Source organism: Hyperoodon ampullatus, assembly GCF_949752795.1.
Source record: "Hyperoodon ampullatus genome assembly, chromosome: 1".
Taxonomy (NCBI): domain Eukaryota; kingdom Metazoa; phylum Chordata; class Mammalia; order Artiodactyla; family Ziphiidae; genus Hyperoodon; species Hyperoodon ampullatus.
The window spans coordinates 71,628,615-71,642,581 of NC_136914.1; the positions used below are offsets into that span (position 1 = coordinate 71,628,615).

General features: G+C 37.4%; 1 protein-coding gene across 2 annotated transcripts in view; it reads left to right on the forward strand.

Moving 5' to 3' along the window:
* The window catches only part of TBC1D19 (TBC1 domain family member 19), a gene marked incomplete at its 5' end in the record, with an annotated part of 168,324 nt that overhangs the window by 75,234 nt on the left and 79,123 nt on the right, over positions 1-13,967 (forward strand). For both annotated transcript variants that reach the window (XM_079698769.1, XM_079698770.1), the window contains 2 exons: positions 1,252-1,298; positions 5,177-5,287. In XM_079698769.1, coding sequence (XP_079554895.1) covers positions 1,252-1,298; positions 5,177-5,287 — 158 coding nt within the window. The remainder of the gene's footprint in view (positions 1-1,251; positions 1,299-5,176; positions 5,288-13,967) is intronic.

The window sequence follows — 13,967 nt, forward strand, 5'->3', positions numbered from 1 at the left end:
TGATTTTTTTTTTTTTTTGCGGTACGCGGGCCTCTCACTGTTGTGTCCTCTCCCGTTGCGGAGCACAGGCTCCGGACATGCAGGCTCAGCGGCCATGGCTCACGGGCCCAGCCGCTCCGCAGCATGTGGGATCTTCCTGGACCGGGGCACAAACCCATGTCCCCTGCATCGGCAGGCGGACTCTCAACCACTGCGCCACCAGGGAAGCCCCATCTGATTTTTTTTGCTTAAACTTCTACTTTACAGTTTAAAATTCCTAACTTTGGTCAGTGTTCTCCATTATTTTGAGGATATTTAAATCAGTTATCCTTTTTTAAAGCAGCATTTGAAAACATTTTTATAAAAGGGTAAATTAAATCATTCAGTTGATTTCATAGACAAATCTTTTTCAAACTTTAATTACATTGAGATGTTAAAGATGGATTAAATGTGGAAAAGTTTGTGTTTTTTTTTACTAGCCCTGCCAAAGCAAGGCCTCAAAAAATTTATTAAACACTCAGATTTGTTTCTCTCCACAAAAATCTTTAGTAAAAGGCAAGAGATTTATTTGATCTGAAGAGAAACCAGGGTATATGTGGAACAGTTTTAATACTTCTAAAATGTTTTTAAGAATTTATTTTGGTTCATTTTAATGTTTAAAATTGAGTCAATCAATTTTATAAACATATAATGAGTGAGAACTCTATCTAACATTTACTACGATAAACAGATACATATATAATTGTTTAGGTAGACATGTACATAATTCCTCACCACTCCTTCTTTAAAAAAAGTTGAGGGGGTTGGGTACTGGGCAAGAAATTGTGCCATAATAAAGGGAGCAGTGTGTTATAGAAGTTCAAAAGGGAGAACAGTTCAATATAACTACAGGAATTCACTAAGAATGCATTGTTTGTATTCTAAGTACTTTGAGAATTCTCATATAGAATTCTCTATTCTCATATAGAACTTTCACATTATACTGACATTGTTTTTCAATTCAACTACAAATAATCTATTATAAATTTATCAAAGGGGGGACTCTTTATTTCTTCTAGAGTATGTCATCTAGGCTGTCAAGGGAAGGGATTACCTTTTTATTTTTATTGGCCCAGTACTTAACACAATGTATGACAAATAACTGATATTCTGCAAATGTTTGAATTAATCTAGTTGCATAGCAACATATGAAAGAATCATTAAAATTTATTATTAATAAGAATTTTTATGTTATAATTGAAATTTTGTTTTAATCTATCTTATTAATTCTAGATTTAAGCCTTTTCAGGCCTGTTTATGCACCTAAGGATTTTCTCGAGGTAGGTTCTATTGGCTAAATATATATATATATTAATGAGGTAAAAATGCAAAAGAAATGATGGTATAAGAACATCTCCAGGCAGAGGAATCACCATGTAAAAAGCCCCAGAGCCACTGAGGTGGTGGAATAACATGATTATATTATATTTGGAAATTGCTTTTGGAAAATACATTGGAGTGTGGAAAAATTAGAGGGAAGTAAATCAGGAAGATTTGATTAAAAAATAGTGACTGTAAATCATGTAGCCTGCTTCCTGGCACATATGGGTGCTCAGTGAATTGTTTCCTTTTTTATTTCCTCCCTGTTCTAGTAGTTCAGGCAAGGCATGATAAAGGTCTGAACTAAGAGAACAGCATTCAAAATGGAAAGAATTCAACAGACTTGAGAGATTTTAAGGAAGATTTGGGAACTGATTAGATCTAAGGAGCATGAGGAAAAAACAAACATAGAGATAACCTTTAAGTGACTAGATTGGGTAACTGGGCAGAGGTAACTTGCCCTTGAGATAGAGAATACAGGAGGAGAAACAGGTCCATTAGAGAAGATGATGAGCTTAATTCAGTTTGAGAGGCATATTGAGCATTCAAGTGGATCTCTTCAGTAGGCGTTTACAACTCACTAATTATTTTAATTCACCTCTCTTTGACTATACTTTTTTTCTTGTACCTTACATGTAATCCATCAGCAAATCCTTTCAGCTTTACCTTTGAAGTATATCCAGAATCCATCCACTTCTTACTACGATCATTCCTATTTCACTGGTCCAAGCAGCCATCTCTTGTCTGGACTATTTCAGTAGCCTCTTAATTGCTCTTTCTGCTTCTAAGCTGCCCACCTAGAATCTGTCCTTTTGTTCTTAGCAGAGTTTCTAGAGGAAAACTTGTAAGTACAATTCTGAAGAAGCCACTCTTCTGGTATCCAGGTGCTTCCTATCTCCTTCTACTTAAAAAACAAAGTCATGACAGTGACCTAAAATATCCTGCTTGGTCTGTTACCCCACCACCTCTCTGAGTTCATCTCCTATTACTTTTTCTCCTGATTTGTTCTACTCCAGCTATTCTAGGCTCCTTGCTTTACCTTGGCTTCCACCCACTTGTGAGGGCCTTTTGCTCCTTCTTTTCTCTGCCTGCAGTGCTTTTCCCCAGATACTTGGGTGTACATTCCCCTTACTCCTTATGTCTTTGCTTAAATGTCACATTCTCAACATAAAGAATATGGTCAAGAATATTGTAATAACTTTATATGGGTACAGATGGTTACTAGACTTATTGTGGTGATCATTTCACAATGTATGCAAATGTCAAATCACTTTGTAGTACACCTGAAACTAGCATAATATTGTACGCCAACTATATTTCAATTATTTTTTATTTCAATTAAAGAAAAGAATATTCATGGAAAAAATTCAAACACATACACACACACAAAAATGTTGCCTTCTCAGCAAAGCTTTCCCTGGCTCCCCTGGTTGGAACTCCTTATAGCCCTTGCCTACTTTGTTTTTCTCCATGGCATTTAGCATCATATAACATACTATTTTTCTATTTGGCTTATTGCCTGCCTTATCCTATTAGATGGAAGTTTTGTTCACTCCTGCAACAATTACACAGTCAAGTCAGATAACTGAAAAGGTTCAACAAGACTTCACCCACAAGGATACACCCACATAAGGCTTTCTTTCAGCAAGAGAAAGAAAATACATGCAAATACAAAGAGATGGGAATTTCCAGACACATCTCCCAGGCCCCTTTCTCAGTTGCACAGGATGCACTTTGTCTTTGGTTTATGAATGTCCAAGGTACATGCAAGACACTTCGGTCTTGGGAGTCAAGGCACAAGTTTTCTGAGGGGTCTTTTATACCCCACTGGTAATTCAGATGTAAACCAGCAATCTGTACATTTTCAATAAACAATGTAAATAAACTGATATGGAGTTCCTCCAGGGGACATTAAATAGCACATTATAAATGACTAGTTAGTGTATTTTACCCCATCTTGGCCAAGCGTTACTACTAGATGTCCAGGTAACCCTGAAGATAACATAGAGCTACCATAAACCAGCTGCAGCTGCAAGCTGATCCTATCTTTAACTGTTCTCTCTGCAACAGGTAGAACAGTGCTTAGCACATCATGGCTCAGTAAACGTGTTGAGTGAATGAGTAAACAAATGATTGAATCTTTCACATTTTATTTTTATTTCTTTTCTGAACCTGTTGTCTCTGATACCAGTTTGCCAGCATAGAACATTGTTAGAAATTATTTCAGGCCTTTTAGAATTGTAAGCAGTATCTTTAAAGAAAAGTTACTTTGGTTTGAAATTGCCTTTATGGTGCTAGCATTATTTCTCTTAGCTTATTAAAGATTTCTCCCAAACTTTTTCTTTTTCTAGCACTTAAATTTCATGTAATTTTTTTATGGTTGTCTTTAACTGCTTTCTCCTTAATAATCATAGTGTTCTGTGGCCTTCAGGACTGTTGCTGAATTGATCCTTTTATTAGTCATACTGAGATTCTTCTTTAACTCAAACAAATTTTCTATAATCATTTCCTTATAGTTTTTGCTTTTCTAATATTTTCTCTTTTCTATTGCCCACATATTCATAGTTTCTTTTTCTTTTCAATTCTGTGCTTTTGAGTTTCCCATGCAAGTATGATGCCTTATTTGTGTAACTAGACTAAAATTGTGTTATTCTATATTAGTCTGTATTTAACACTGTTGATTCTTTGCTAAATCCTCTTTTTTCTTTTTTTTTTTTAAATACCTTTGATATTTTTAGTTTCAATTTAGTGTTTGCAATTTTAGGAAACTCTTTTGGCCTTATAGCATATTCCATTTTATCAGCCATTAGTTATCAGTTTATGAATGCCTTCTTCAGATATGATAGTGTTTCTGTCATTATAATCTCCTTCCTTGGATTCTTGGTGGTTTCTTTCCCTCAACAGTTTCAATTTTTAAATATTTTTGAAATTATTATTATTCTCTCCCCAAAATGTGTGTTGTTAGAAAAATAAGAAAATATATGTAAGACGAAAATTTAAAACAGAAATTACTCATAATGCCATCATACTGCAATAAATACTACTATACTGCAACTTTTTAATTTAATAAACATTGTGATATTAATTGAGGCATATTACACTGTATTTTGTACAAATTAAACATAATTTATTTAGGTAATTTCCTCTAATGGAATATTTAAGTTGTCTCATGTTTTTCTGTTTTATAAGAGAACAGCACTTCCTTGAGGTTTTTTTCTGCACTATCTCTGCAAACAGCTTTAATTATTTCCATAATCATACTGACAGAAGTGAGATTCCTAGCGTAAAGGCTGTGCAAATATCTAAGTTTTTTTTTAATCTAGTTAATATTGAAAAATATATAAATCCATCTTTCTTATTAGCTTGGCTTCTGAAAAAAATTTTTTCCTTTTGGGTTTGGTTTATCAGCAAAATCTTATGATGTTATTCACTGTCTTTCTATAAACCTTGTCAGTATCTGTTTTTTAAAAGAGTTAGAGTTGGTTCTAAAATTTTCCCTGGCAAATATTACAATCAAGCAATTTAAATTTTTCTGTCATTTTCCCTGGTAAAATATTATAATCAAACAATTCTTTTACCATCAGAAAGTTTTTCTTTCTAACTAAATTTTTAATTTTTTAGTTTTATATGGTATCTGTTGGAATATTAAATTAAAAGCATATTTATAGTATTTTAACATTTTAATACAATTTTATAATTTTCAGAATGTAATTAAAGTATATGCATAACCCAGATAGTTTTTAATCTTGTGATATGTACTAAGGTTATTACTGCCAATTTTATAAGTGTAAATAGTCAATAAAGAAACTAACCAGTTATGTTGGATTTGTTTTTAAAGGTTTTAATTAATCTTCGCAACCCAAATTATGAAAATGGTGATTCTCATAGTTTCAGGACTCATTTGGGTTTAATCCAAGTTCCTCTCAAAGTAAAAGACATCCCTGAATTGGTAAGTATAGGCATTTAAAAATAAATTAACATATTTTAGAGGGCAACTATTAGAAATATATTTTAGTGCAGCATATATCTAAAGCAGTAGGACAATCTGCTCATTAAATAAATGAATAAAATGAAAAGTTTCTTTTTTATTGTAAGTATGTTGTATAGAGAGTGAGTTGCTTTGCTAGTAGGATTAAAGATGAGCTTTCCTTGACCTATAAATGCTTTTGTTTATTTCTTATTTTAATAAACAGCATAGATTTATAAGACAGCTTGCTGGAATTTAGGTGCCTGATATATGGCTAAAAAACTGATTGAAACAAATTATGAATTTTATTTAAAAAGTTTTTAAAGAATGTACATTTCATTTAATTCACCCAACCTTCATTAAGCTCATAACATGGTGAGACACTGAGGGAGATAAAAGAACATAAGATGAGTTAAAGGCTGTCTCTGCTCTGGAGACTGTCACATTTTGATAAGGACGTTAGTTTTAAAATAGAGTAATTATAGAAAGGTGGGAAGATTTCCTGATAAAGGAGTTAAGAAATTACCATCACTCCTTCTTTTGTTAATTACCCCAAAACGATAAGGAGCGCAGAAATGTAAATACTGTCTTTGGTGAAAGTAAGAAACAACTTGTAACTCTAAGCTTTAAAGTGTTAAGATAGAGAGCTGATTGGAGAATGAAGAATGACGCAAACATGAAGATGGTCAAGGCTTAATGCCTCTAAAAGGTAGGAGGTATGGATGACAAGTGTGACAGTAATCAATTTATTATCTTTCAGCTCCAAATCTACCTTTTTTAAAAATTGAAGTATAGTTGATTTACAATATTGTATTAGTTTCAGGAGTATAGCAAAGTGATTCAGTTATACACACACACATATTCTTTTTCAGATTTTTTTCCATTATAGGTTATTACAAGATATTGAATATAGTTCCCTGTGCTATAGGGTAAATCCTTGTTGTTTATTGATTTTATTTATAGTAATGTATATCTGTTAATCCCATACTCCTAATTTATCCCCCTTTGGTAACCATAAGTTTGTTTTCTATGTCTGTGAGTCTGTTTCTGTTTTGTGGATTAAATTCATTTGTATTATTTTTTTAGATCCCACATATAAGTAATATCATATAATATTTGTCTTTGTCTGGCTTACTTCACTTAATATATATATATATATATATATATATATATATATATATATATAAAACATCTTCTTTATATATTCATCTGTTGATGGTCACTTAGGTTGTTTCCATGTCTTGACTATTATAAATAGTGCTCCTATGAACATTGGAATGCAAATATATTTTCAAATTAGAGTTTTTGTCTTTTCCTGATATATGCCCAGGAGTAGGATTGCTAGATCATATGGTAACTCTATTCTTAGTTTTCTAAGGAATCTCCATACTGTTTTCCACAATGGGTGCACCAATTTACATTCCTACCAACAGTGTAGGATGGTTCCCTTTTCTCCACACCCTCTCCAGCATTTATTATTTATAGACTTTTTAATGATGACCATTCTGACCAGTGTGAAGTGATACTTCATTGTAGTTTTGCAAATCTGTCTTTTTTGCTCTGTTTTATTATACTGGAGCTGGAACTTATAAACATTTCTTTTTTGCCAAATAGCTTGATGTTAGGCTTTGTCACTAGAGGATTCTGGAGGGACATTGCAAGACAATAGCAGGAGAAAGGGACTTCCCATGTACAGAAGCCAGCAGATCAGCAAACAGAAGACCCAGTAGCACTCACCTTGGCAGCCCTCAGTCAACCAGCTCCAGCCTGTACTCTCTGGCAAGGGTTTTCTTCACCTCTGGTCTGCACATTCCTGTGGCAGGCATACCCTCTCCTTAAAAGTCTGAATCAGTCTTGAGGGCACTGGGGGACCCTTCCCTGAGTTCTTAGTTCCTTCTTGGTTCACCCTCCTGCTTAGAAGTCATAGTTCCTTTCTGCATTTGCTAATTCTGTTTTTCCCTATTCACATTTCTGGTATGGTTTCTATTTCTTGGTGGGACTCTGACTGATAAAGCCAGATGATTTTTCTCCCTTGAACTTCGGAAATGATCAAGAATTGGAGATACCACATGTTATAGAGTCTCTGAGGAGACATAGGGCTGAAAGTGGAGATTGTGTAAAAGTCTGTATCAAGAGGGGTTAGACCCCCAGACTCTTCTCATCCTGCATATTCCAGTGACTCCTCCTCCCTCACAGAAGACCAGAGGTGTGTTAATCACTACAGAAACAGAATCAGAAAGGCTATAAACTCAGTGACCTCAGACATAGAGCTGAACAGGAATGAGGCATGGTATTGAAAACAGAGGAATTAAGTGAAAGTTGACCGAATAGTGAACTAATACCCTTGTCCCCTACCACCACCACTATGCCTGCCCAGTCTCTCCTTCTTCATCCTCCACCAACGTTAGAATGCCAGAGAAAAGGCTAACAGAGATTTGGAGAACCCTTACCAGTAGGGAAAAAAAAAGAAAAGAAAAATAGCTGGCTGGCTATAATTGCTTCACAGTGAAGTCCACCACACTCTGCCCAGTTCTCGCAGACAGAGCTTCCAATCAGTCGTTAATCGCCTCAACCCTAAATGTAACTGACCAGCCTAGGATCTCCAGATACTTGAAATCTTCCAATTTTAAAGGCATAGGTCAAAACTAAAACAAATAAACAAACCAAAAAAAAAGAAGAAGAAGAAAAAGAAATAGCCAATTTAGGGAATGAGTGTTTATTATGACCACCAACAGTTATTTCAGGCTTGAATTTACATCTACACTCACAAGATACAATAGGCCAAAACCTGGTGCGAGGTTCATTTAGATTTGCAAAATGATACAGGACAGAAAACATGGCATGTCAGTATATCACGTAGATCTTCATTGGAAGTCCTTGCAGCCAACCAGATGCTACTTCCCAGCCCCACAAGGAATGCATGCAATTTGAAGTGCCAAGGCTACATAGGCACAGCATAGGAAAGTCTCATATGCAATGGGAACTATTTCTTATAATGCACATCAGCATAGCTTCCAAGTCCTCTCAAGAGGCACACCAGGTAGCTAAGGCCTGTGTTTTCCATTAGATTTTGTGTGTGTGTGTGTGTGTTACGCGGGCCTCTCACTGTTGTGGCCTCTCCCATTGCAGAGCACAGGCTCCAGACGCACAGGCTCAGTGGCCATGGCTCACGGGCCCAGCCGCTCCGCGGCATGTGGGATCCTCCCGGACCGGGACACAAACCCGTGTCCCCTGCATCTGCAGGCGGACTCTCAACCACTGCACCACCAGGGAAGCCCTCCATTAGATTTTTATAGTCCACTTACAGTCCTCCATTTCAGATGTAATTTACCAGTCAAGGGTCATATTTTTTCAGTAAATTATATTGCTTAGTAATATAGCTGGCTTTCCTCTCCACAGTTTTTTTGTGTGATCCAGTACATTTTCAGGTCAACAGTGCTGGGAGAAGGTAAACCCAAGGTTATCTTCACGTGGACAAAAAGGTTAGCCTGTTGTTAACCATTTCTCCCCAATGGAAGATGTAAAGCAAACATTAATATTCTCAGAGAGAAGATATTACTCATTAAACAAGAATAGAATTTCATTAAAACAACAAAACAAAACATTAGAAAATGAAAAAAGAGCTTATAGGACTCAAAAATATGGTATGCCAGAAAAAAAAAAAATCAGTAGAAAGCCCAGGAAATCTCTATCAGAAGACAGAGCAAAAGCAAAAAAAGCCAAAGAGATGAAAAATTAAAAGGAAAAGGTATTTTTTTTAAATTAGAGGATTGATCCAGAAAGGCTAACACCTGACCAATAGGAGTTCTAGAAAGAGAAGACAGAGGTAAAGGAATTATTAAAAATTTTAAGAATGGAAAGACAGGAATCTTCATTGTGAAAAGGCCCACCCAGTACCCAATGCTGTGAATGAAAGAAGACCCAAGGCACCTGAATAGGAGAAGACTAAAAACTTTTTATGGAAGAAAAACAGAGTATATATAAAGTTTCAAGCATCTGACCACTCAGCAGGAAGACTGGAAGCCAGAAGATTTTTAAGTAAAGCCTTTAAAAATCTGAATGATTTCAAGCCTAGAATTCTGTATGTAACCAACAGTCAATCAAATGAGAATTTGAAGTAGACATTTTCAGATGTATGTGATCTCAAATATTTACTCTTATTAAGGGAGCTATTGGTAGAAATGCTCCAAAACAAGATCAAAAACAAAAAGAGCAAAACAGAGGATCCAGGAAATGGGATTCCAACCTAAGAGAAGAACAACTTCCAAAATGACAGTGAAGAGAGGTTCCAGGACAAAGTTTGTGCAACAGGACCAGAGCAGAGCGATTCCAGATTGGAGCAGGAGGTTGGAGGGTTCCAGGATGAGTGCCTGCAAGAAAAACACCAAAAGTAAAGATGATCTGACAGGTTTAACCACATGCAAAATTGTATTGTGGAGGGCCTTTTCAGAGTTGTTAAAGGGTAGAGGAAGAGGTAAGTGATTACAGAAAACTGCATAAGTGAAAAAATGGTTTAATTATGAACTGTATGGAAAAAATACATATTTTAGGAAAGGAAACATATTTATAGCATACTCCTTGCCTCAGCAGTGAATAATTTTTAAATAGTAATAATAATGTAAACTCTTAATATGGATTTAATCAAGATTGATATAGGGCTTCCCTGGTGGCGCAGTGGTTGAGAGTCCGCCTGCCGATGCAGGGGACACGGGTTCGTGCCCCGGTCTGGGAAGATCCCACATGCCGCAGAGCGGCTAGGCCCGTGAGCCATGGCCACTGAGCCTGCGCGTCCGGAGCCTGTGCTCCGCAAGGGGAGAGGCCACAACAGTGAGAGGCCCACCTACAGCAAAAAAAAAAAAAAAAAAAAAAAAAAAAAAAAGATTGATATATACTTATAATGGAATGATGGAAGGAGGAAAAGAGAGTGTACATGAGCTAAAAATCCTCAGTTATCATAAAAAATCAGTAGATATTTGAAACTGATAAATTAAAAATAACAATATATACTTGTTACTTGAAATACGGGTGTAAATACCAGAAAAAAAAGCTGAAAGTGGTTGTTCCTGAATAGTGGGCTAATTATGATTGCGTGTGTATGTGTGTGTGTGTGTGTGTGTGTGTGTGTGTGTGTTGTGTATGTGTGTGTTGGGGAGGAGTGCATAAATAGGGAACTTCTATTTTGTTGTTGTTAAGTCTTTTAGCTGATTTGACTTCTGTTTATTGCCTGTAAAGATAGTATAGTGTGGTGGTTAGGTGAATAGATTCTGAAGCCAACTAACCCGGGTTTAAATTCTTGCTCTGCCACTCACTGGCTGTGTGACCTTGGGCAAATTTTTCTTAACCTTGAGCTTTAGTTTTCTTATTTAATATATGGACAATAGTACCTATTTTTAAAAATAAATGTATGTATTTTTATTTTTATTTATTTTCGGCTGCATTGGGTCCTTGTTGCTGAGCGCGGACTTTCTCTAGTTGCGGCGAGCAGGGGCTACTCTTCGTTGCAGTGCGCGGGCTTCTCATTGAGGTGGCTTCTCTTGTGCGGAGCACGGGCTCTAGGTGCGCAGGCTTCAGTAGTTGTGTCTCGTGGGCTCTAGAGCACAGGCTCAGTAGTTGTGGCGCATGGCCTTAGTTGCTCTGCAGCATGTGGGATCTTCCAGACCAGGGCTTGAACCCGTGTCCTCTGCATTGGCAGGTGGATTCTTAACCACTGCACCACCAGGGAAGCCCTGGACAATAGTATCTCATAGAAGTGTTATGCAGATCAGTAAGTTAAGATATAAGTTATGGGTTGAATTGTGTCCTCCCCAAAAGATATGTTGAATCTTGACATCCAATACCTGTGAATGTGACCTCATTTGCAAATAGGGCCATTGCAGATGCAATGAAATTAAGATGATGTCTTACTGGAGTAGGGTAGGCCCAAAATCCAATATGACTGGTGTCCTTATAAGAAGAGGAGAAGAGACACAGAAGAGAGACACACAAGGAGAATGTCATATGCCAGGCAGAGACTGGAGTGTTGCATCTACAAGCCAAGGAACACCAGAGATTGCCAGCAATACCAGAAGCTAACAGAAAGGCATGGAACAGATTCTCCCCTAGAGCCTTCAGGGAGAGCATGTTAATATCTTGATTTTGGACTTCTATCGTCCAGAACTGTGAGAATGAGTTTCTCTTGTTTAAAGCTAACCAGTTAGTGGTAATTTTTGTACCACTGGCGGCCCTAGGAAACTTATATATAAATATAAAGCATATAGATGGTCCTTGGAAAGTAGTAAGCAGTATATAACTATTAAACATTACTACTACAACTTTCATTAAAAAATAATTTTTAAGAAGTTATTTTTAAAAGATGTTAGAAGCCCTATTAGTAGCAGTTTATACAAAGTGATATGGCTGTACAGAAGAGGAAGTGACAGATTCTTTTCCTAGAGGTGGTGGGAGGTCTTCTCAGAGGCACTGTCGTTTGAAATAGTTTGAAGGAGTTTGCTAGATAAAGAAGCAGGGAAAGGATAATGTATGAAAATGTTTAGCATGTGCGTAAGTGGGGCTAATTATGCCTCTGTCTGTCTGAGGGGATCTGGAGCTGGTGTGGATTCATTTGTAGCTATTGGAGAACCAAAAGCTTGTGGCAAATTTTTTAAAAATTGTGACTATACCTAATGTCTGCAGGCATGAGGGATAGTTGTCCCCGTGTTTCCTGAACGATATGAACTGGTGATAGTGATTCTGACCTGATGATGCATGGTTTATCTGTAACCCTGGTCTGTCTGTGTGAATACTGAACTTAGTGAGACTCAATGAGTCTCATATGATGCCTCAATAGATGGCCCTCAAACCTAGTTCACAGTGTTAGGGTTAGACTTACCCATATCAAAAGGGACCCACGCAGCCTGGAGGTAGCTTTGGAGAGCAGGGGATTGGCACAGGGAGCCTGCTGAACTCGCGGGCCTGTTCCCTGCCCTCCAAGGCGCCCCCCCCACCCGCCTTGGCCACATTGGTCTTTGGGGGCATAAGAGGGAGGCTGGGGAGATCAGGAGAGGCAGGCGGGAGGGGCCTTCCCAGACCCGAAGAGCAGAAGAGGAGAGGAGAGGAGGGCATTTGCCCTGCCCACTCAAGCCAGGAAGCCTGCTGGGCTCCCAGGTGAGGTCATCTGCCCTCTGAGACCAGGGAAAGGGCACACCTGGGCCCCTTCTGTTCCTTGAGCCTAAGTCTCATGCCCCATAGCCCCCAGGGCCTTTTCCAGCCTTGTGGGTCCTAAGTATAATCCCTGCCCACCGCCCAAACCTTGCCCTTGCTTAGGACCCACACTCCACAGCGAAGGCCTTCCCCCCATTTTTTTTTTTTATTTTCCCTCCTCCTCTTTTATACTATTATGGTCTGCTGTATCTTTTGGTTGTTGATTCATCTATATTTATATTTTTGTATTCTTCTAACATATCGTAATTTCCTAGTCTAATTTTATTTTTTACTTTGTTACTAGTCTCTCTTTTTTTTTTTTTTTTGCCACCCCACGCAGCTTGCGGGATCTTGGTTCACGAGCCGGGGGTAGGACCAAAGCTCCTGCAGTGGGAGGTCCGAGTCCGAACCACTGGACTAACAGAGAACCTCAGACCCCAGGGAATATTCATGGGAGTGAGGTCTCACAGAGTTCCTCATCTCAGCACCAAGACCCAGCTCTACCCAATAGCCTACAAACTCCAGTGTTGGAAGCCTCAGGCCAAACAACCAGTAAGACAGGAACACAATCTCACTCATTAAAAAAGAAAACAATGAGACAATAAAAAAATATGTCACAATGAAGGAGCAAGGTAAAAATCTACAACACCGAATAAACGAAGAGGAAATAGGCAATCTACCTGAAACGGAATTCAGAGTAATGATAGTAAAGATGATCCACAATCTCGGAAATAGAAATAGAGGCATGGATTGAGAAAATGCAAGAAAAGTTTTACAAAGATCTAGAAGAACTAAAGAACAAACAAACAGAGATGAACAACACAATAACTGAAATGAAAAATACACTAGAAGAAATCAATAACGGAATAATTGAGGCAGAAGTACGAATAAGTGAGCTGGAAGACAAAATGGTGGAAATAACTACTGAGGGGCAGAATAAAGAAAAAAAAAAAGAAAAGAATTGAAGACAATCTCAGAGACCTCTGGGACAGCACTAAATGAACCAACATTCAAATTATATGGGTCCCAGAAGAAGAAGAGAAAAAGAAAGGGTCTGAGAAAATATTTGAAGAGATTATACTTGAAAACTTCCCTAATGTGAGAAAGGAAATAGTCACCCAAGTCCAGGAAGCACAGGATAAACCCTAGGAAAAACACAATAAGACACATATTAATCAAACTAGCAAAAATTAAATTCAAAGAAAAAATATTAAAAGCAGCAAGGGCAAAACAAAAAATAACATACAAAGGAATCCCCATAAGGTTATCAGTTGAGTTTTCAGCAGAAACTCTGCAAGACAGAAGGGAGTGGCAGGATACACTTAAAGTGATGAAAGAGAAAAACCTACAACCAAGATTACTCTGTCCAACAAAGATCTCATTCAGATTGGATGGAGAAGTCAAAAGCTTTTCAGACAAGCAAAAGCTAAGAGAATTCAGCACCATCAAACCAACTTTACAACAAATGCTAAAGAAACTTCTC